The sequence below is a fragment of the Doryrhamphus excisus genome, chromosome 23 (assembly GCF_030265055.1).
Source record: "Doryrhamphus excisus isolate RoL2022-K1 chromosome 23, RoL_Dexc_1.0, whole genome shotgun sequence".
NCBI classification, from domain to species: Eukaryota; Metazoa; Chordata; class Actinopteri; order Syngnathiformes; family Syngnathidae; genus Doryrhamphus; species Doryrhamphus excisus.
The window spans coordinates 1,465,620-1,490,000 of record NC_080488.1 but is presented as its reverse complement, the minus strand read 5'-3'; the positions used below and the strand labels follow the sequence as shown (position 1 = coordinate 1,490,000).

At 43.1% G+C, this 24,381-nt stretch overlaps 1 protein-coding gene across 1 annotated transcript in view; it reads right to left on the bottom strand.

Annotated features, from left to right (window-relative positions):
* LOC131110162 (dedicator of cytokinesis protein 2-like) overlaps window positions 1-24,381 on the bottom strand; it is a 98,437-nt gene that overhangs the window by 72,736 nt on the left and 1,320 nt on the right. Inside the window, 23 exon segments of the mRNA XM_058062957.1 lie at window positions 3,252-3,322; window positions 3,449-3,557; window positions 7,078-7,212; window positions 9,856-9,956; window positions 10,044-10,133; window positions 10,206-10,303; window positions 13,131-13,218; window positions 13,220-13,330; window positions 14,578-14,681; window positions 14,941-15,013; window positions 15,104-15,202; window positions 15,273-15,523; window positions 16,354-16,430; window positions 16,529-16,601; window positions 16,858-16,990; window positions 17,138-17,219; window positions 19,234-19,391; window positions 20,838-20,973; window positions 22,258-22,406; window positions 23,272-23,368; window positions 23,622-23,677; window positions 23,767-23,807; window positions 23,915-23,998. Of these exon segments, the coding sequence (XP_057918940.1) occupies window positions 3,252-3,322; window positions 3,449-3,557; window positions 7,078-7,212; window positions 9,856-9,956; window positions 10,044-10,133; window positions 10,206-10,303; window positions 13,131-13,218; window positions 13,220-13,330; window positions 14,578-14,681; window positions 14,941-15,013; window positions 15,104-15,202; window positions 15,273-15,523; window positions 16,354-16,430; window positions 16,529-16,601; window positions 16,858-16,990; window positions 17,138-17,219; window positions 19,234-19,391; window positions 20,838-20,973; window positions 22,258-22,406; window positions 23,272-23,368; window positions 23,622-23,677; window positions 23,767-23,807; window positions 23,915-23,998 (2,416 nt within the window).

Genomic DNA, 24,381 nt, shown 5'->3' with positions numbered 1-24,381 from the left:
TGCATGTTCTCCCCGTGCATGTGTGGGTTTTCTCCGGGTACTCCGATTTACTCCCACATTCCAAAAACATGCTAGGTTAATTAGCGACTCCAAATTGTCCATAGGTATGAATGTGAGTGTGAATGGTTGTTTGTCTATATGTGCCCTGTGATTGGCTGGCCACCAGACCAGGGTGTACCCCGCCTCTCGCCTGAAGACAGCTGGGATAGACTCCAGCACGACCCTTGTGAGGATAAGCGGTAGAAAATGAATGAATGAATGAGTTCTCCTCCTATTTTGTGTGGAAGTGGTAACTTTTTGGCTTCTTATTTTGTCTTTCCCCACCCTCGGCCATCTATGTGTGGAGTTTGCATGTTCTCCCCGTGCATGCGTGGGTTTTCTCCGGGTACTCCGGTTTCCTCCCACATTCCAAAAACATGCTAGGTTAATTAGCGACTCCAAATTGTCCATAGGTATGAATGTGAGTGTGAATGGTTGTTTGTCTATATGTGCCCTGTGATTGGCTGGCCACCAGTCCAGGGCGTACCCCGCCTCTCGCCTGAAGACAGCTGGGATAGGCTCCAGCACCCCCCGCGACCCTCGTGAGGAAAAGCAGTAGAAAATGAATGAATGAGTGTTGACTCCAATTATAACATTTCTTTAAAAATCTAAAAAAAATGTGTCTCCATCAATTGGTTAAGACTGGAAAACAACAAAAACAACAAAATAATGCTCATAGTGCTGTGGTCTGCAGCCTGCGGCACTCGTCCCCCGGCCGCTTCCCTCACATTGCACAGGTGTACCAAACCCAAAACAAACATGTCTGCCGCGTGTAACTTACCTGCCAATTTTCATTCATTCATTCATTCATTTTCTACTGCTTTTCCTCATGAGGGTCGTGGGGGGTGCTGGAGCGTATCCCAGCTGTCTTCGGGCAAGAGGCGGGGTACACCCTGGAGTGGTGGCCAGCCAATCACAGGGCCCTGCCAATTTTACGCCTTGTACAACATGCCAAGAAATATATCTTGCACTCGTTGTAAATAACTAAACATTTACAACATTTACATTTACTATGTGATCAGTTTCATATACATATCATATATATATTTCATAAAATGAAGACATTTCTTAAATAAGCCGCCAATGCCGAGTGTGATTGTCAGTAAAGCGATGCGACCACACCCAAACTGCAGAGCTTCTGACATGCACAACAACGACGGACAGGGGAGCTCCGTATAGATTTATCAGGCTCGCTAATCATCTGAGATGAAACTAATTAAAAGTGCAGAATGTCACTCCGGGCCCTACGGACCAGCAAAGGGCAGAGGGTGCATCAGGAGTTCATGCATCCCTCTTGCGGATCACAGCAGAGGAGTTGATGGGATTATGTGGATGCGAGTGTTTTAAGACACGAGACAAAGCTTTGAGGTCCATCTCACCCGCGCTCATTGAAATTCAAGTCGCTTGCTTTGGAAAAACGCCCGAGGCAACTCTGGCCCAGGTTAGCGTACACCGGGACGGCTCCTGCAACTTTAGGTGGCTCAGGTGTGCACGTGTGTGTGCACGTGACTTTAATGTGAAGAAAATACAAAATATGGATGGTGGTTGAACAGGAAAGAAATGCATGCCGTTCACCTAAGATGACAAAACGTCACTTCCTGCCTGCCATGGCGTCTACTTCCCTACAAGGTCAAGTGTGTATTTTGTGTGTATTTCCTCGGATTGCATCTACTAGGTTGGCTGCTACAGATGTGAAGGTGCTACTGCATTTCTAGATGGCTCTAATGATGTTAAAAACTTATTTAGAAGATTATAAACAACTTTTCTGAAGGTGGGGAAAGACAAAATAAGAAAACAAAAAGTTACCACTTCCACACAAAATAGGAGAACTCATTAATTCATTCATTTTCTACCGCTTTTCCTCATGAGGGTTGCACGGGGTGCTGGAGCCTATCCCAGCTGTCTTCAGGCAAGAGGCGGGGTCCACCCTGTACTGGTGGCCAGCCAATCACAGGGCACATATAGACAAACAACCATTCACACTCACATTCATACCTATGGATAATTTGGAGTCGCTAATTAAATTAACCTAGCATGTTTTTGGAATGTGGGAGGAAACCGGAGTACCCGGAGAAAACCCACGCATGCACGGGGAGAACATGCAAACTCCACACAGAGATGGCCGAGGGTGGGGAAAGACAAAATAAGAAGCAAAAAAGTTACCACTTCCACACAAAATAGGAGGAGAACTCATTCATTCATTCATTTTCTACCGCTTATCCTCACGAGGGTCGCAGGGGGTGCTGGAGCCTATCCCAGCTGTCTTTGAGTGAGACATGGGGTACACTCTGGACTGGTGGCCAGCCAATCACAGGGCACATATAGACAAACAACCATTCACACTCACATTCATACCTATGGACAATTTGGAGTGGCTAATTAACCTAGCATGTTTTTGGAATGTGGGAGGAAACCGGAGTAGAACATGCAAACTCCACACAGAGATGGCCGAGGGTGGAATTGAACTGGGGTCACCTAGCTGTGAGGTCTGCGCGCTAACCACTCGACCGCCGTGCAGCCCAAGATGTTTACTATTTTACATAAAAAATAAAAGTACTTGATTTGAGCTCCCTAAAAGTGGGTGGAGACTTCATGACCATGGGAAAAATGGCCGCCAGGATGAGAGAATCTAAATGGATGTCAAGATGGCCTATTACAGATGACTGGGTGATATTGGGCATTGGTCAGAAGTGTCAGAAGTGCTGATCCACACCTCCACTATATCACAGTGATGGGTGGGGGGGTAATTCGATGCGGAAGGACAATAACATGGCATTATGGTCCTATTTATGTAAAGGAGAAGGTCGAGCCAGGACAATGAATTGGTGGTTGCTTGTGGGGGTTTCCGGAGGACAAATCGAGTGTCTGGCGTATCGACGCCGAGGTGCTTCTCAGTGCAAGAAGAAGAGCGTGTGATTGAGGGTCTGAAGGTCAAGAGCGCGGTTCGGAGAAGATGATTTCCATTTGATTGTTTCACTGAAATTGTCAATTCGCTGGCAAAATGGCGCACGTCTTTGTGTGTACGTCATCTTAACGAGATTTTTATCACCTGATAAAAAAACTAAAGCTCCCCTCCGAGGAATGCGAGCTTGGACACAAGGACGGGGTTTTGGGGGGAACGGGACAAAAGCTCCTGTAAATTGTTTCTGTTACTGAACGGGACCCAGGATAAGATGTGTGTGTGTGTGTGTGTGTGTTCACAGCATGCTTACCTTAGCAATTTAGCATCAAAAACCTTCTCAACATCATGCAGCACGGTTGGCAGGTACTTCAGGGCAGCAACCTGAGCAAACACACATACATACACTGAGTATTATGATCAATTATGAGTAAAAATACAATCCTATAGCAGGATGAAGATGATTATGAGTGGGGGGGGGGGGGGGGGGTGAGAAGTGCAAGCCATTACCCGCAGCAGCAGAGTGGTGGTGTAGTCCGTCTTCATCAGGTTGTTGATGGACTCAAAAAGCCTCCTCAGCGACTCCTCGAACTCGGCCTGCTCGTTGCCCTCGTAGAGCCTGAGGAGGCCACACCGTCAGAGGGTAAATGTTTGATACCGTACCCGGTTCAACATATCAATATGTGGTGCTGACTCCACAGATTGTACACACCCCAATCAACCGATAGTCACCAGGCACTGAACTACTGGCAGGTTTTTTATTGGTATGAAAGTAATCCTTACTGTTATTCCAACATTGGTTCTGTAGCTGCAATAGAAGTGTTAATAAATGACCAGAGAGCTGTTTTTTTTTTTTACATTCCACTTTCTCATGCACTCCAAATCATTAAAGTTAATTACTCCGTTTGAAAAATTATGATGTTCTATGCAATGAATAAACATGCAGGAGATTATGACGTTATGATAACGTTGGTATGGATATTGTATTTTAATGCATCTTAGTATTACTTAGTATTATTGTATTTTAAAACAGCTTAGTCTGTTTTTACTCAACTCTATTTTTATTTATTATTTCTCTACTGTAAATCGTCTTTGAGTACTCTGAAAAGCACTATACAAATAAAATGTATGATTATGATGATTATTATTATTATTAATTCATTCATTTTCTACTAGTTTTTCCTCACAAGGGTTGCGGGGGGTGCTGGAGCCTATCCCAGCTGTCTTTGGGCGAGAGGCGGGGTACACCCTGGACTGGTCGCCAGCCAATCACAGGGCTATTATTATTATTATTATTATTATTATTGTGCAAAAATGTCACAATTCTATGGTATTATAGTTATTACAGCTCTAAAATGAAATGAACCCAGTCATGTTTAAACAATATCATAGAACATGATGAAAAAGGAACATACTGGAAATATATACAAATATAATATACAAAATAATATACAAAAATAACAGAATACTTCCTAAATAAATAAAATGTATTGCTACTAATACGGCTAATCCTGCAACTCACGTCACAGCACAATAAATACTTTTAGCATAGGAAAAACTATTTGCAATTTAAGTAAATAAACACTGACGCTTTAATTAGCTCCCATAATTGAGGTAATGTATTCATGATGTATTATTCATAACACTGATTTCTATCTGTGATCATTTTATTTCCTACTCGTACTTGCCACTCGGACGCGCTAATCCCCGACCTTTACTTCATTTCTATTGTGAGGCATTCCCAGTGATGACATCCCAACCGATACGACCCCCCACATCCCGACACCCACATCCCTGGGACTTTTCTTTTGCATATTCCATCTGCATCTCCCCGCCATTCAGTGGAGCTGTGTGGCTGTTAATTACAATAAAACTTATGAGCGCCAGAGGGAGGGATTAACATGTGGCACATGGCAACATCGGGATGCGGGGAGGGATTAGGCGGTAACACACAGCAGTATTATGGACTAGGCCTGGACTCTATACAGTACTATTCCCATACAGATGCATTGTCCCCTTTTAATCAGGCAGCTGGTGTCTGTGCGTGTGGGCCGTGTCGCTTCCTGGATGGTGTGATTTCAGTTTGTGCACTCATGCATGTCATTAATGTAATGTACATACGTGTATAACGTGTTCAAAGGCCAGTCATCATGCTAAGAGCCCAGAGGTCACGTGCAAGTCATAGCCAGCATCCTGCTTCAATACTAGCCGACTAGCGGTGATGACTTTGGCACGACAACAAAGAGCACAACATTTACTGAGCAAAGTGATACTGACAGATGGATGGCAGGGAAGTATGATGGAGGGGGGGGGGGGGGCGATAAACAAGTAGGAGGGGGCGACTAACAAAAAGTCCAAAGGGGAATAAAAGGAGTGGGAGGGAAGCGACAGCTAAACAAGGCGCCCACACAAAGCATGTCCTGTGTGACTTACGACCGTATCGCTTCCAGATGACCACACGGAGGTGAGATTGGACGGCGTGGTTGGAGACACAAGGTGGTTGGAGACACAAGGTGGTTGGAGACACAAGGTGGTTGGAGACACAAGGTGGGAGGGGAAAAGAAAAAAAACAGCAAAGCAATAAAAGCTGCAGGTCGTGAAGGACAGGAAAAAAAAACAAATAATCTAGAAAGTTTCATCCTTATCGACTTATGGTGCTCGGCCAGCGCAGAGCCAGATTTACCGCCTCAGAGACACCCGGGGAGATGTGTTTTTTTTTTGAGGGGGGGGGACCATGACCGTGACTGTATTGTACATGTGACCGTGTCATCACATGACAGAAGTCGACCCCATATCCCCCTACCCCAGTAATCTATTTAACACAAATGATGTCATTTGTGGTTTTCTAAGTGTCAGGCACAGCAGCTGGAGAAAAATAAAGAAAATAAGTACTATTTTAAACTAGCAAATATAACTTCAGTGATGTCTAAAGGCAAAATGACAATCATTTTCCAGCGTATTAGCCGCAACTTTTTTCTCGCGCTTTGAACCCTGCAGCTTATATACAGCGACACAGCCAATGTTGTAATGTTACGACACCTAGCATGCGGTCGTCCCTCGCTACATCGGGGTTTGAACGTCGCTCCCTCACTCAATGGCAAACACTCATGAATAAATGATTGCTGTTTTGTCGCCGATTATGGCCTACTAGTCATCCCAAAATATGTAGCATTCTGCTCGCTAGGCGCTGTAACTGCTGTTACACTGATGTTACACTAATGTTACACTGATGCTTTTTTAAATTAAATTTAAAAGAGGTACATTATTTAAAAAAAAACAAAAAAAAACCTTAAACTGTATTATGGAAAGCAGGAAGTGAACAAATGTAACAGTTAGTGATTGTAAAAGTACCAGATGGAGGGGTAGGATTTAATAAGCTTTGCTTCTTCCTACTTCTTTTGGACATGTGGAACTGGGAACTGATTATGGGATGCACTCAATTGGAATCTGATGCATGTTCACATGATATAAAACCATTACCATTTATTTATTACCAATAAATTGAAAATTAGAGTTACATGTTTCTTCATTTTTCTCAAGCCGCTACGCCTCCCCCTCTTCTCTACTATGCTAGATGTGATCAGAATCATTATCTTTATCAACTTCTTTAAGTTTTTTTTTTCACTTTCTGGAGTCATTCATCAAATAATAAAATAATCACTTGACCCAAAATGTAGGAATAATGTTGGGTTTAAGTGAATATAAATATTATTTTAGGAAGGTTGGATATTTTCCCCATGGAGGTTTTGAGGTTCCATTAGATAATAATAACAAGTACTGTCCTGATGTAGGACCGTGTTACCTAATGACCTCTAACTCGACAGACTTGTAGCTAATTTAAGATATGAAGAAGCTAGATCTTAGCAGTTTCCTTATTCATTTTGCAGATGACCCCCCCCCCCCACCCCAGTCTCCAATGCCACTCAGTCATTGCTCTTAATTCCGACCCTTTACGTCGTCCTCGGTGCTTATTACCGCCACTAACACGCCGATCAACGCCCTTGGCTCGGGCTGTCAAACTTGATTAACGTGACGCAGATGCAGGGTTGCTGGCATGGAGGTGGCCTCAAAGATTTGCAATTTGTTAATGGCGACACACACACACACACACACACACACACATGCATGACAACACTCACTGGGAGTACAGCATGCGTGAGCGGACGATGAACTTGAAGATGTACTCCAAAGATTTTAGAGTTCGGAGGATTGCCTCGCACTGTTTCCCTCGACAGGAGATGTCCAGGTACCTCTTCAGGACCAACATCAACTTCCTGTTAGAGAACACAGAGGGCAAAAAGTCAGTGATAGTCATAGAAACAAATGTGTGGTCCGCGTTCCTTTGAGGGAGTTTAAGAGGAAGATGACTCGGAAGTCAAACAGGTTCAACATCACCCGAGACGTCAGCAGGTCTTAGGAGACTTGAGCTCAGTGAGCACCTAAGGATTAGCGCCACAAAGTGTGATGATAACCACAGAAGCAGAAACAGGAGTTGTTGTGATGCAATAGAAGCACAATATGAGCAATACAGTCGTTCCTCGCCACATGGTTAACTTCTCGTTACACGTGTACGGCGGTCGGGAACATCTCATTAGCGTGATGAAGTGCAAATTACAACCACAACAACACACACCACTCTAAGCCTTTCGCCATCAGGACTGTGCAGGTCTACCAAGTGGAGTGGCATGCAATGCTGTTCCTGAATATTTCCATTAACGGCATCCAAAGAAATCATAATAAAACAAAATAATGGACGTACAAACGTGTAGGGGGGGAGCAAAGGGGGATCACTCTCTAACTGGTTTAGAACCAATCCTCTTAAACAAAAAAAAGCTGCCTCTAAAATGACTGTAATCTTGCCTAACAGCTATCAGGCCGGCCTTAAAAATATGAGCAGCTTTATTGCCATTAAGTATTCCCGAGTTCTGTCTCCGGCGCATGACTGAAAGGCACGCTGGGCACCATTTAATGCTCTTTTCTCTCGGCGAGGAAACTAATATGAAGAGTTTAGGATGTAGCGAGAGGGACTTTTACATAACATCCCGCGGGCTCGCGGGCTCTAAGCTGCGGTGACCCTCTTAAAGAGGGTGAACATCAACATGCTGGCAGGGGAGGAGTGAGGAGGGAGGAAGCAGATGACGAGCTGGAGGCCAAAAGGCAACAATGAATGATGTAACCACCAAACTACAAAGTCACTTGCTTTAGTTCAATCTTCCTGTATTTAGCCTTTCACAGGTTTGGAGCAGAAAAAAAAAAGATAAAGAATGTGTAAAATGTGTGTAAGGTGCACCTTTTAAAGAGTAAACTACAGAAACTAGGTGCAGATTCTGGAAGATCAAGAAAGCTTTCGAACACAAATGCCCGAAAAATGAGCATAATAGGATGGCATGATATTTTTTGTCACTGTTAGCATCTTGAAGCAGTACTTAGAACAGGGGTCTCAAACACGCGGCCCGTGGGCCAAATGTGGCCCGCAGGACACTAGTTTGAGGCCCCCGCCTTGATATGAAAGTTTAATGTTTGATATGGATGCTGTATGGAAAAAATTATTACGTTTGATTAATGTTCATGTTAAAGGTTAAATAACTCTTGATAGTTATCCTCCCTATCCGTGTGGAAGTGGTAAGTTATTGGCTATTTAAGTTTAAAGGAAATAACTTGAAGGCTACTGTTTAGGTCGCTAGCTCTCTAGTTTGCGAGTTAGCATGTGTCTCAAGACCTTGCAGTTGCGCAATATGTTGTAAATAAAAAGAGTATAAATGTGACTATAGTCGTGTTTTGTCATGTCTACAGGGCTCTAATAATGCTTTGTTCATTTTAATCTGAAAAAAAATAATTATATTTATTCCCCCCACACTGCAAAATATTAAAAACACCTCTGAATATATCAATATAATATATTGTTATATTAACACCAGCATAAATAGAGCAGGTGTACCTAATAATGTGGCCATAAGTCAGGTTTCATTCAATGAAGCCTGTCTGCAGCACACCGCTATATTCGATCAATATTTAAAGCGAATGCATTATTCACCTTTTATAAATCATAGTATACAGTATACAGGTACTATATCACGTCTTTAAAAACAATACAGTCATTTTTCATGACATTTTTTGTGTCAAGACCTTTTGTTCAGATGCTGAAAGCTGACAAGTTTTCTCTTGCGGCTTTAATTGCTACAGAAGTGTTCCCGGTTTCATTACTATAATGAATTTTCAAAAAAAAAAAAAAAAGAGCTTCCTGTCTTTCGACGTGACGTATAAACACGTCCTCAGACGTCCCTGCGGGACATGCCTAAATTAAGCCCCACGGTGAAACATCACTTAAGGATCACTTCAATGAGGAGGCGTCCTTGCGTCTTCTAACCAGGATGTCACATGACAATTACCACATGATTTTTTCCCCCTTGTCAGTTATCCGCTTTTTTCATTGGCTGACTGCTTTCGTAGCAATTTGATAAATGTATCGTACAGATCGCCAGATTTCCAGGGATTACAGGATTATGTCGCGGTTCAACATCGTGCCCTCACTCTACTGCGTTTTTTTTTTTCTTTTTTTCCAAAGGTTAATTAATTAACGATCATGAAGCATTTTAAAATCCACAAATCTAAGGCATTCAAGCAGATGTGATTTACTGTAGTGGAGTATCTGTGTGTGTGCCTTTAAGGGGCGGGGCCTGGGAGGTGGCGAGGGTTGACTGTGCTTAGCTGACTTTTAGCAGTAGCGTCTTTGGTTAGTGGTGTGGAGAGTGTGAACGAATGGTGATGGAGTTGAGGTCATGTGTGCTTGACATCATAAATAATAAATAATCTGGCAACCATACTAAGTTCGATCTTCTCAATGTTTGAATAAAAGTTCCACTTTGTCATTCAGGAACTGAATATAAATGAAAGAAGAAGAAGAAGGCGCTACCTACTTGTAGGCTAACGTGGCACTGAAATGCTGCTTGATGTAGGCCTCCAACACGGTGTTGAAATGCTGAAATTTCCTATCTGCGATGAGACTTATGATGTAGATCTTATGGAGGAGAAGGTAAACAACACAATACCATGAGAAGCAGAGAGTGAGCATCTAATTGACGTTATCGCCACGGTGACGTCTTACCAAAGCGTCAAACACGAGGATGTCATAGTCGTCGGTTTGAGAGTGTTCCATCATGATGTTGAACAGAGCGTCCAGAGTGTCCTGGAGGAACTAAGACCAGGAGGAGAAGCTGGATGGAAGAGGCTAAACAATCGGTACATGCGTGAAAGGCACACAGCTGACCTTGACCACTTCCTCTCCATCGATGAGTTTCAACTTCTCCAGGTTTTCTCGCAGGAGTTCGGGTCGAGTCCTCCATTTGAGAAGTCCCAGCAGGCCCACTGTGGAGACAGGAAACGTGACTCAAAGTCATTTGAAGTATAGCCCAAGATGTTTACTATTGTACATAAAAACTAAAAGTACTTGATTTGAGCTCCCTAAAAGTGGGTGGAGACTTCATGACCATGGGAAAAATGGCCACCAGGATGAGAGAACCCTTGGTATAGAATCAAACCACTCGTCCGCCGTGCAGCCTTCCACACAAATTTGAAATGGACGGCTACTTAGACTGGTAGAGGAAGAGTCCATGAGACAAACATGGAGTACTTTACAGTGACTGTACTATTACTTTACTTCACTGATACTTTCAATGGACTCCGGAATTAGTTCTGCAACACTGTGAAACAAACGGAACCGCAGGGCTGATTACCGGGAACTATTTGCTCTTGTGTCTAGAAATTTGTGACACGTCAAGTAGCACATCTGGTGGGCGGCCCTAAACAACACTGAGTGTGTGTGTGTGTGTGTGTGTGTGTGTGTGCAAAAGCTCCCGTGGTGCCGGTGATTCAAACAAAGGTTAATGTTCATTATGGTGATGGACTCTCCAACAGCTGCTGTGCCGCCACCTGTGTCAGATCTACTCGACTATCTTGGATGCCGCCGTATGCGTGCGTGTACGTTTGGGGACGTGTGCTCAACTTTATAAACATGGCTGCCTGCCAGACGGCGTGGGACAAAGTGACACCACTAAGGTACTACACCACTAGCAGTGTTGGGCACGTTTAAATATGACATATACACGTTTATAAAAGTAATTAGTTGCAGTTACTAGTTACTAAATAAGTAACTGAGTTACTGCACTACAAAAGTAACTAGTTACCAGTACAAGTAACTATTGCCCACCCCCCAGCAAAGATGGGTACCATTACAGGTTTGCATTTATTATGTTTCTGTGGGTTTAAGTTGCTCACACAAGAAGTGGACAAAGTTTTTTTTTTTCGTGGACATAATGTACATTTTACTTTTGACCTCAACAACGTTAAAGTAGTGTATGTACTTCTAATTGGCAAACGCTGTCTTCTCACTAGACATCTCTCGCTATGCTGTATCGCACTTTGGACTTGCTCTCAACACCCGCCCACTCAAGTTGTCTGATTGGCTGAAGACCCAATTTAATAAAACTTGAGCCAATCCTCGTTGTTTATGTGCTCTAAACACCCGCCCACTCAAGTTCTCTGATTGGCTGAAAACGCAATCTTACTAAACGCTTAGCCAATCCTAATTGCTTATGTGCTGGAAACACCCACCCACTCAAGTTCTCTGATTGGCTGAAAACGCAATCGTACTAAACCTTAGCCAATCCTTATTGCTTATGTGCTGAAAACACCCGCCCACTCAAGTTCTCTGATTGGCTGAAAACGCAATCGTACTAAACCTTAGCCAATCCTCATTGCTAATGTGCTGAAAACACCCGCCCACTCAAGTTCTACTCAAGTCCACTCAAATCGCTCGCTCGGAAACACTCTCACACTCTCACAGCGCTGCAGATTAGTTAGGAAGTCGGTGATATATTTTTTTGCTTCAGTAACGAGGTGTCGAAAATGGTAACGGTGTTATGCTGACAGTAACAGTAATTAGATTACCCATTACTGAAAAAAGTAACGGCGGTAAATGCCATTATTCCCATCACTGACCACTAGTAGATTCAGCGTATTCACGTGTCCTGTAACTGTGCCATCATTACAATATGCACCCTTGCTACTGGTTAAAAAAAACAACAACAACATCACGAGCATGTTGAGTCACCCCCACTTGAAAACAGGCCGACAAGGTCACCTGACCTGACCTTCCTCTCGGCTTGTATCACCACGTGGAAAACAGCAGGGTACAATCAGCTCAGCAGATTATCCTCTGAATTTCATCCCTAGAATACATTTGACTTGTTATACACCTCTTCTGTTTTTCCAGGTGTCATTTTGGACATCATCTCTACCCTCTTCTGCCCTTTCGGAATTTCAGATGTCCTCTGCTGCCAATGGAACGTCCCCAGAGTGGCCATATCAAAACAATGTCACAGGAAATGTCGAGTAAAAGTTGGAAACACACACACGCTTCTCCCTGAGGACACCTGCTGGACGGAACAACTGGGGGAAGAGCTTTTTAAAGGAGAGGAAGGCGTAACAACACCATAATGCTTCCATCCAACCCGCCCTACGTATAATATACGAGATACATTTCATTTCAAGCTCCATTATTTTCCTAAATGGTCTTAGTAATGGTGTTATAATGGTCCCGCCAGTCCCTAGATCCTGTTTGAGTGACAAACCAGAGAAAAAAAAAACCTCTGATGGCCCTGACTTGTTTGCTGCGCTTTTGAAGAGGCAATCAGATGTGCTCTCAGATCTTCCCTAACGAGATGAACGTGTCCATTCGGGGTGGCGCCGGATCTCCTGAGATGGTGCAGGATTAAGACATGACAAGAAAATGAACTTTAGACTTCCCTTTTCCTCGTCTCTCGCCTCCAAACAGGAAGAGGGTTCACTCTGTGCTTGTTTTCAGCCCCTGAGGGTGTTTGCTTCATAAAACAATGGCTGTCATAGATAGGAGATGGAAAGATGCTTGCATAGCTCAATGCCACAGCCGGCAGCGATGGGCTTGCGTTGGTGGAAGGTAAAGCGAAAAAGTCTTCGGGCAAAGAAAATGAAAATGAAAGGAAATGACAATTGTGATTTAAGTGTTAAGACCTTTTGAACTTCAGCATCAATTTCATCTTCAGACCAAATGAGCAAGAAATCGGTTTGAAAGTCTTAGATAGGGACCCCGGATGATTCCGTGTCTGTGTTCTAATCTAATCTTAACGTGGGAAAGAATTCCAGAAGCACACATTACCGTTCTGGGTGAGCTTGGTGGAGCAGACCAATGTGGAAATGGTGAAACTGTCTCTGGAGCTGACCGACAGGCCGCCTCCGCCCCCCGCTCACATTGCTGGTACTGCGGCTCAGCGCCCCCTTGTGGAGGTCCCCGTGGTGATGGCGGGTGGAGGGCAAGCCCAAGTAAGACCCGACATCCTCCATGCGCTTGCTGTCGCCCTGCAATGACAACGTGCAGTCAGTCATCCGTCACTAAATTCCGCAAAAATCATTTCACGACAGTGAGAGGAAAACACTCAAGAAAAGCCAATACCTGATTTTTAGATTAGTTCCAGTCTTAGGTGGCCCCTGTGGCCTCTTTAGTGCTCGACCGATGACTTTTATTGAGTAAGTGCAGGAAAAGCCAGGACTAAGCTTGAAGTGGCTCAGAGATTGAGAGGAGTGAAGTGATAACAGGAGATCATTGAGCAACAAGCCGAGGGGGGGTGGAGGGGGGGGGCATCCATTTGGTCTCCGAGTACATCAGGAGTAATTAATCTTCACCGTGCTTGACATTTAATCAATGAGTGGATTCATTCTTACCTGTGGCTCATTAGGCATGGAACCTATTTAGCTCCACTCAGCCTGTCTGGGTGGCCCAAATGTGGCGTTTAGGCTTGAACCATATTTACTCATGTTTATGTATTTACGTCTCTGTGCAAACATTTTGCTTTTTCAGATGGGAATTTTTTGACAAATGTATATGCCGTTATTTCCAGACTGGAAAGAACACCGGTGAGTAAAAATGTAAAGAGAAAACTGGACTTTCTCATAGAGGTCACACGGGTCTACAAGCTGCTGGCGTCCACGTCCTCACGTGGGATATTTAGTACACACAAGATTTTAACTTTTCTAAGTAAATGTCCATGTGACACAGATAGTTAAACAATAACCTCCTCACCACTGTCCTCGTCCTCCTCCTGGCGACTAAACCACTAAAGTGCCCGATGAGGACCCTTGTTGGACCCTTGCCACACACGGAGCGACAAAACAAATTGGATGAGGTGAGTGGCCAGAACTTGAAATCAATCGTGTTGCTGCTAACTATTTGTCTCCGTTTCCCGAAGACTGCAATTGTTAAAAGCGAGGAGCGATTTCCAATTTTTTATTTTTTCCCCCTCTCTCTCTAAGGACGGAGTGTTGGATACAATTCCCAAATCAATGGGCCTCCTGCTCTGACCTGCCCTCAAAAAAGTGTGAACACAGCCAAAGAGAGACTCCACTGTGGCATTGGGCCTCTCTTTTTATTGACCTTGATATTGAATTCCAATAATTCAATAATTCATCATGAGAGGCCACTTTTACTATGTTGAGGATTCTTGGTGGTTCTACTGATGATTGCACCAACGTTACGCGAGACACGTTATCCAAATTGTTAATATAAAGTCAGGCCTGCTGCTTTAAAAGTAATAAAACCTGGTCCTGACCTTGAAGACCACAAGGTCATGAAGTCCATCCTGAAGAACCGTCCCGTCATCCTTCATCAGACGTACGAAGGACATGGCAAACTTCTTCTCACTCTTGTCCTTAGCTGGAGATGTTCAAAGTGGAGGAAGGAGAGGGTGAGAGGCCGGACGCCAAAAAGGGAGCATGACAGCTTCCTGTATAATCATGTGTGTGTGTGTGTGTGTGTGTGTGTGATGATGCCTTGAGTCATTTCCCAAATTTCCCCAAGTGGGTGCGTCCTTTCTGTGTCACATGACGCTCATCGGAGTGGAGAAGAATGAGGAATGAGGATGCACGGGAGGAAGCTTGCATGTCGGAAGCGGAAGGAAGAGTCCTCTACTCACACTCTTGGGAGGATCGGTGTCTGAACATGAAGCGAAGATGGATTCGGTGCATTTCCTCCAGAGGGACGGCCACCTGGAGGACAGGGAAATAAAACATCATCATCATCATGTCGTGTGGACTCCTGCGTTTCATGAGGTGAATAAAGTCAGCAGCACTTTGCACCTTAAACGTCTCCATCCAGCGAGGTTGCTTGACTTGGTAGTAAATGACCGATCTGTATTCACTGGTGGCCTTATCGCCGGCTCCAAGGCAGATGGAGCTCTGGTGGAGGAGAAAAGCAGCAGTCATACTCCAGCAGGGACATTGAAAGCATCTTTATGTGTTTCCCGACCTGTATGACCTTGCCCTCCTCGTCGCAAACGCACATGATGACCTCCACGTTCTTCTGCGTGGTCTTGTTGTACTTGTCAAAGTCCCCGCCTTGCAGCGTGAGGTAGATGTCGTTGCGTACGTCTCCGGGCATGATGATCTCGGGGAAGCCCAGCTTGCGTGCCACCACGGTGCTGCGGTCCACCAGGTGAGGATATTCCTTGCGAATCTGAACGATGTCGCCCACCAGGGCCTTCATGGTCACCCACAGTCCTGGACGGAGGATCGTACCAGCTGGTTAATACTCACGTTCTTACACCAGGGTGTAGAATGAGTGGCCTGGGGGCCGTTTGGGGCCTGCAGCTGCTTTTTTATTGGCCCGTGGGACATTCATGGGACATCCTGAAGTCAGATAACTTATAATTTGTGTTTTTTTTTTACCAAAATCAGAAATGGAAAAACAACAAATATTACCATAATAAAGTTAAAAATGAGGTTGGGGATAAGGTAGGTACAGATTATTAAGTTTTTATGAGCGTTATCTCTTTGAAAGAAATATGATCTCAGGGAAGAACTAAAATTTGAAACACTTCTATGCTAGGACTACGTTATGCTAGCCATAGCATTTCAGTATGTGGAATCAAACTATGGAATGGATTGAGTAAGGAAATCAAACAATGCACAACGATGAGCCGATTCAAGAAACAATACAAGCAGTTGATGTTTGCTAAATACAAGGATGAAGAGTCTTGAACCAGTCATGATGTGCTATATATATCACTATATTGACACTCCTTAAACTGTATTATGGAAAGCAGGAAGTGAACAAATGTAACAGTTACTGATTGTAAAAGTACCATCTCGCTGAATGCTATGGGTACTCGTGGGTTTGAGTAAAGGCGCCCAAGGGCCTCGAATCTTCTTTTCACACCAAGCCTGAGCTGAAAGCCTTCAGGTTTTGCAGCTGAGATAAAAGCTTCAAGGTCGGGAAATAAGCAGAAAGTCGTATGAAAACAATAGCTGAAGGGCGCGTATGATGCATGTCGCGGCACCCGTGCTCACAGCGAGACGGACGGACAGGAAGTGCCGGTGGACGAGCGTACCTTGGCCGCCGCTGTCTCCTCGGGACGTCGTGACTTTGTTCAGAAAGGTGTGGAGGAAGTCGTTCTCCGCCACGACCCTGCACACAAATATGACCGTATGACACAGAATGCCATATTACCGTCCCAAAGATGATGTCATGGAAGAAGACGAGGAGAAGGAGTCATGAGCACGTACGGGGAGAAGGGGATGAAGAACTGCTTCTCTTCACATTCGACCTTCCCTTTGATGATGTCACTGATGTCCATCACTGGGAGAGAAGATAGTATGTATCTTTTCTACATATAATATAATACATATACATACATACATATAATACGTCTTTGGTGATATCATAGCAAAAAAATAACCTTTCAAGTTCAACATTTTACTTGGCAGCTCATGATGGACCATCATTAAAGCAGCAGCTGACCTTCGAGGTCAACACTAAAAAATAAATCTAAGATAGTCAAATTTTAAACTTTAATTATGCTAGATAAAAAAAAAGCTAAGAGTTCTTCAGGCACCTGCCACTCCAAAAGGCCGTCTGAGACCTTGCGTGCACTTCTTGTTGCTCTCCTTCAGGTCCATCCTGCCCACTCGCACTATCTGACAGATCAGGTAAATCTTGTCCCTGCTCAGGTCCTTATTCCCTAAATCCTGTCAGACAAAACACACACGCATCGAAGCGGAAGAATAAGCAATGAAGACTCAATAAAACTTCCAGATGAAAGATGCTTATTGGGAGGAAGAGTTTTATATGGAAAATTAGTGATGGTGCGAGAGTGCCCTCCTGTGGTCACTCACCGTAAAGACAACCTTCAGGTTGTTGAGCATGTCGATCTCTTTGGGGAATCCTTTGCTGCCCCATCTAATCAGATAGTTCTCACTGCAAGGAAGGGCCACAGGAGTTGAAGATAAATAACAGGACACAAATATGTACTTGCCTAACGCTCTTTAATACTGTAGTAGTATAGTAGTAGTATACTGTATTTGGCGATTCAAACAGTGCTATCATGAGTAAATGAGGCGTTGCGTTCAAACACACCACGTCACTGAAGTTGATTTCACATTAAATGCAGCAAATTGGACCTCCTCAATTAGAGTTAAATTAGTGTGAGAACAGAATATTTGTTTTGGGTTTTTCTTTATTTTGTTTATTTCCTGTGTACCACACATAAACGCATAATAAAGACGTTGTTGTGATTTTTGGAGTGTCCTTGAACGCATCTGGCGGTCGTCTAGTAACGATGAGGAAGCCTGCTTCCCAGTTGACTGGTTGACTTATGCTTATTAGTCGTCACAAAGTCACATTTAGTATTCTGATCAACTTCTCCCATTCCATGTGGAAGTGGTAAATTTATGGCTTTACTTAACTGAAATTTCGTTGAGACTGGACCCGATTAACTGCAACAAACGAGGGTCGATTGCATGCTGTAGACATGACATAATCATCCAAATGTTCATATAAAACAAAACTTCAAATTGAGAATATTATTTGCAAGTATACTTCTACCAGTTATTTCTTCTTATTATAAAGTATACAATTTTCCTCTGTGATGGTCAGTACAAAATACAGCTCTGTCCTATAGGCTGTAATTAGTATTAGAGACCTCAAAATGGTCCGGTTCTAGGGTCTACAGCTTTAATATAGGGCTTGGCATTAAAGTGCAATTTGTCAACATTCCCACTAGGTTGCGCCAATACACAATGTTGCCTTCATGCACTTATTGATGAGAATGGATGAAACTTACATTACATGATAAGTACAAGGACAGCTAGAAGCATATAGCTAAATATGCTATAGCTGCTATGTCATCATGCATGGAAGATGAAACCAAATGCATTTGTATTAGGAGGCGGGACAGATTGCTGCATTGTGTTGTTATCAGTGATCATGACAGTGATCTTCAACCGGACCGGCCAATGAGAAACTGCGGCAGAAGGATGGTAAAAATGGATGCCGATGGTGACTTTTGTGAAAGAACGGAAGCATTTGTTACGGCAGATGCGAGTATCGGCTACCAATCCCACGGAAGCAATGATTTGGAACGCTATTTCTCCCGCTTTTGTGTTGAAAAGGACCGACGTGACTTGAGTGGCAGGGCTTTGCATGATTACTGTCAGCAGCCCCCCAAGTGATGCCAATCAGCCGGTGCAGCCCTGTAATTTAGGCTTTTTGGTCTGCTTATTTCTGCCATGCTGTAGCATTGTTTCTTATCAAGTGAGGTTGCATCGTGAAGACGACGGAGGCGCCGGGATGCAGCACACCATTCAAAATGGTCTACAGATGCAACTGTGTGATCATTTCATCCACTTTAGGGAGGAAGTAAATGTCACTTCATTAGGTACAGAGAGCTGTTTCTAATATGTTGCCGCTGTCTGGTTGCAAAATGAAGTCAAATAGTCTCTTCAAGTCCAGGCTGGGTGTCCGTGTGCTGGGAAAGGGTGTGGAGGGATCACTGGGACTATAATGGAGCCATGGAACTTGATTTGATATATTAAATATACCAGGAACAACAATTAATTATCACTTCCTTGTGGGAATTAATTGTTTAAAGGGGGCCTAGTATGCTCATTTTGGTCCCTTTTTATTGAGTTGGGGACTCCTATAGAGGAGCTACACATAATAACCGCGACAGAAAGCTTTCTAGGTCTTCCAGAATCTGCATTTCGTGCCCGACGGCCCGCCTCCCACATTCCAAATTTGAGCACTTACGACTAATTTGGGGCTTAAGTGTGTTGTTCTCCCGTGAATGCTGGACGCCCCCCCCCCAAAAGGGAAGCATTAGTAGACACATACTGAGCATGAACGACAGTCATCACGACAACCAGTAATCACAGCATCTTCATTCCACACAGCCCCACGGTGAGTTTGTGCATGAATCATGCGTCAGCGATACCTGATGATGGTCTGCTTGATGGGGTCGTAGAGGGACATGAAGAGCTCCGAATCCTCTCCCACACGACACACAAAGTTCCTGACAAAGACGTAGAGGCTGTGCGTGGGCGACGATTGGATACGTGCTGAGAAGCCGCTGAGCTCCGCCTGAACACTGGACTGCAGGGTGACACATTTACATTTACACTGGGGGGGGGTAGTTTTGCATTTCAAGTGCAACAGTTATACAAAATGGACTTTTTAATAAGAGTATCATGTGACCCTGAGAGGAAGAAATCTATCACCGACCTCGCATAACCTCCATTATGAAAAACCTCCTTCCTGACGTGATCCTGATCTGACACCCACCACTTCACCAAAAGGACAAAAGACAGGCTTCGCTACACATCTTAACCTTCCTCTGTTAGCTTTCTGGTATCATCTCTTATGTTAACGGGTCGGTTTTGACCCATTGAATCAGCTATAAAATACACTAAAAACAATAAGTTACCATCAAATTTGCTTCTCATGTCTTGGTTACCTTCTTAGGCTTCCTAATCTATGGTATATTGAAATATTGGTTTTAATACTTTTTTTGTCACTATAGCCCTTGATTTCAATTTCCAAAAATGGTCCAATGAACCTCAAAAGAATCATATTAATAAATGAGAGAAAAATCTGAAAAAATTATTACGTTTGATTAATGTTCATGTTAAAGGTTAAATAACTGTTAATAGTTATCCTCCCTATCCGTGTGGAAGTGGTAAGTTTTTGGCTAAGGAAATAACTTGAAGGCTACCGTTTAGGTCGCTAGCTCTCTAGTTTGCGAGTTAGCATGTGTCTCAAGACCCTGCAGTTGCGCAATATGTTGTAAATAAAAAGAGTATAAATGTGACTATAGTCGTGTTTTGTCATGTCTACAGGGCTCTAATAATGCTTTGTTCATTTTAATCTGAAAAAAAATAATTTGTCTACCCACCAACTATATGTGGTTTCTTAAGTTATTATTATTATATTTATTTATTTATTACTGATTGATTCATTTTCTTTATTCTTGGTTTGTTTATTTATTTTTCATCTTATTTTGTGTAGAAAAATAAAATGTAAGATATTTGAGAACAGTGGAATGTTTTATCAGAGCTTTTATTGTAGAAAATCGGAACCAAATCGAAGTTTTTTTTACATTTTTTTGTTTTTAATAAATGCGTTTTTTTCTTTTTTGGGGGAAAACCTGATGTGGCCCAGTCTCACCCAGACCCGAGCTCCAGTGGCCCCCAAGTAAATTGATTATCTCATCTTATCTTATCTTATGATACCCTTAAGCCAATGACGTACGTTGTACCGTTAGCAGGTGCTCGTCAAACAAGGCCAATGTAATTCATTCCATCCTCCTCATGAATTACTGTTAAAAATGTAAAGCAGGCCATGATCTCAGTTGAACCCCATGTAATGTATAATGAAGTGCGGAAGCCATTAGCAAGTTAAATGATATATTAACGCTGACATTTTCATGCGGTTGCATCTTAATGTGGCCATTTTCTGAAAGGAAAAATGAAGAGCATAATAAAGAAGAGGAGGTTGAACGGCAGGTTGCTCCCATGTCCTCATCTAACCGTCATGGCTTACCTTCTCCTCTTTTATGCGCTCCTTGATCTTGGCAGCGGCCTCCTCGTGGGCTCGGAAAAGGCTAATGACGCTGGCCTGCTCCGGGTCCAGAATATTCCCATACTGGTCTCGAACCACTTGGTCCAGCGCCAAAATACTGCAGCAGCAAAGTGGGATAGATGCACAGTAGGAATGTGGGTCCATTTCTGTTCCATGCTGTGGTGCTTTAGGTACTCATGGAACAATGAAGAACATTTATATGAAGTATCCTTCTCTAATTGCTGGCTATTGGACCTCAAATGTTGTGCCACATTATGTTTACGTTTGCACAGGCACACTTGTTGATAACTGGTCTACTGTATATACGGACACGGCACCATTCAAACACACTTAGCAGCTCATATTGATTGAACTGAACGCTAACAAAAGCGAGAAATGGCAAGACAACGGCAGATCACACACATTAGGAAACATTCATGGGACATTAAGAGAATTGCTGACGTATATCATCGATGAAATAAAGTACAATAAAAGTTATCATTTCTTGAAATGTTTTCACCGGAGAATAATCATAATTGGTATTCTATAAGTGACCGGAGAACAGGCTAGAACAGGGGTCTCAAACATGCGGCCCGCGGGCCAAATGTGGCCCGCAGGACACTAGTTTGAGGCCCCCGCCTTGATATAAAAGTTTAATGTTTGATATGGATGCTGTATGGTATCATGTACCCAGAAAAAATTATTACGTTTGATTAATGTTCATGTTAAAGGTTAAATAACTGTTTATAGTTATCCTCCCTATCCGTGTGGAAGTGGTAAGTTTTTGGCTATTTAAGTTCAAAGGAAATAACTTGAAGGCTACCGTTTAGGTCGCTAGCTCTCTAGTTTGCGAGTTAGCATGTGTCTCAAGACCCTGCAGTTGCGCAATATGTTGTAAATTAAAAAAGTATAAATGTGACTATAGTCGTGTTTTGTCATGTCTACAGGGCTCTAATAATGCTTTGTTCATTTTAATCTGAAAAAAATAATTTGTCTACCCACCAATAAGTTTTTATTATTTGCCGTTTTATTATTATTATTATATTTATTTATTACTGATTGATTGATTTTCTTTATTCTTGATTTGTTTATTTTTCATCTTATTTTGTGCATAAAAATAAAAATTAAGATATTTGTGGAACAGTGGAATGTTTTATGGTTTATGTCTTATGGTTACATCGGACTGTGTATTTTATGTACTGTAAGTGTACCGGAAGACTACACCTTGCTGGTACACTGACAGTGTCAATCAAAAGCATGCTATCTTTGCAAACGCAGACCTTCTGATAGCTCCTACATGGGATGTCATTAGAGCGTTCAAGTTCATGTGGTGAACATCAAAAGCTACTGTGAGCATGAAGCGCCTTGAGGGAAATTAGCTGTGTTTGTTTTTCACACGTACTTGTTTCCATAATCAATCTTGGAGATGACTTTCTGCTTGAGCTCCTTGAATTCATCAGTAGGCAGCGTTCCGGAGAGAAGCTGGGAACGCCACTCCATCAGATCCAACATCAGCCTCTGCACCTGCCTCACGCGCGTCTCCTTGTTGGCCTGCAGAAGCGAGACGGACGGCTGTCAACGCAGCCCAACACGACTTTACAGTATCTGACGAAAGGGGACGACAACCCTTATTTTATGGCATCTTTTCCATGTGTGATACTGCAGAAATGAAACTAGGATGTAGCTTAGAGTAGTCAGTGTACAGCTTGGACAGCAGAAAATGATGAATTCAACAACCTTTCAACAAAACTTGGTTAGCGTCTAAAATACACACCACAATTTTGCCTCCGTTTGCGTACATTTTCCGATTAGCGTCCAATATCATACATGTTTACATGTGTCAAACAGTATTCTTAATGCATCCGTAGCTTGCTAACAAAAAGACAAGCGGAACAGGAAGTCAGCCACTATGTCATCCATCGATGATAGACATGGTTGACTCTCAAAAATATCAACACAAGTTTAGAGTTTTACATTTCTTCAATTCAATTGTGTTTGAAAAAACAACTCATGGCAAAACAAGAAGGTGGTGTTGAAGAGGAAGGTGGTGTCACGCATGTGTTTGGGAACAGTCAAGCCAAGAATCACGACTTTGATGCAGGTAAAAGTTACCTGAAATGTTCATTTATCCCTTTCATGTATTATTTATATGTATTTATATGCATTTACTACAAACTACCACTTTAAACTATAACTGTTTCAAATTTACTGCGGGCCAAAAAACAGCCACAATTTGGACACACCTGCTGTTGTACTATAGAAGCTGTACACGGACTAGTCTAAACTAGAGTAATGTCTATTCTACTGTCCATTGATAAGATGCACTGTTTGTACAGTATGATGCATATACTGTATGTATGCATGTGTACTCATGTTTATACAGTGCGATGCATGTACTGTGTGCACGCATGTGTACCACAAAGAGTTGTTTCCATATGCTTCCCCACTCCCTCAGCGTGGTGGTCACTTCCTTCACCAAAGGCATCTCTGCAGACAGCACCACTTCCTCATTTCTGCACGGCACATTCACACATTAAAAGCAAAACCGTCAATGTTTCCGACTGTCAATGACAACGAACATAAAACAGCAGAAGTTCACAGTATAAAATGACCAATTTTGCGTATTCTCACAGTGGTTTACAACCCATATAGTATTGTCCCTGCTGACCAAGTACGAGAAATCAGTGGAAAAACATCTCCAGTCCAGTGGGTGCCATGCAGTAAGAAAAAGGGGGTATTATAAGAGAGTACTGTACATCCACTCACCCACGTTGCTCAACAACGACCTCCTTCAGATGTACAAAACTTGCTGGAAACACACCCTGGAGTGCAAAGGCTTATGGTCAATAAAGGCTTTTTATGTCATTGTAGGCTTTTTTTAATGCAAGATCCAATATGGAGTAGCTTTTACCTGATGGGCTTTGTTTCTGGCCAGGTAGCCTCTGTACCAGCCTGGAAGACACAAGGTAGACATTTGACGTCAGGGACCACATCAGTTATGGCTGCCCACAGCTAGTAATAATAATAATAATAATAATAGTAATAATAATAATACTTACCATCGCAGGTCTCTTGGATGTAGACCGTATCTCCTACTTCAAGAGAAAGCTGATTCTCACCGTTGCCAGCAAAGTTCCATTTCACTACAAAATGTAATGTAAAAAATATTGTGTCAATGGAAGGAGTGAGTTTATCAACTGATAATAAAGAAAATAATTAATTTTGAAAGTTGAATTTCCACTCTATTGACATTCCATGTCCCAAAAAACAGATTTGGCCACAAAAACCACGTTGCCCAGGCGCCACCCAAACCACAATGCACCGGACCCTTATGCTTGCCCCCGCAGGTGGTGGGTCTACTAGACCGGATGCCTCCCGGACGCCTCTCTGGTGAGGTGTTCCGGGCATGCCCATGCCTAGGACACCCTTGAGGGATTATGTCTCACAGCTGGCCTGGGAACACCTTGGGGTCATCCCGGTGGAGCTGAAGGAGGAGGCCAGACTTCCCGGAGAAGTGGAGGAAAAT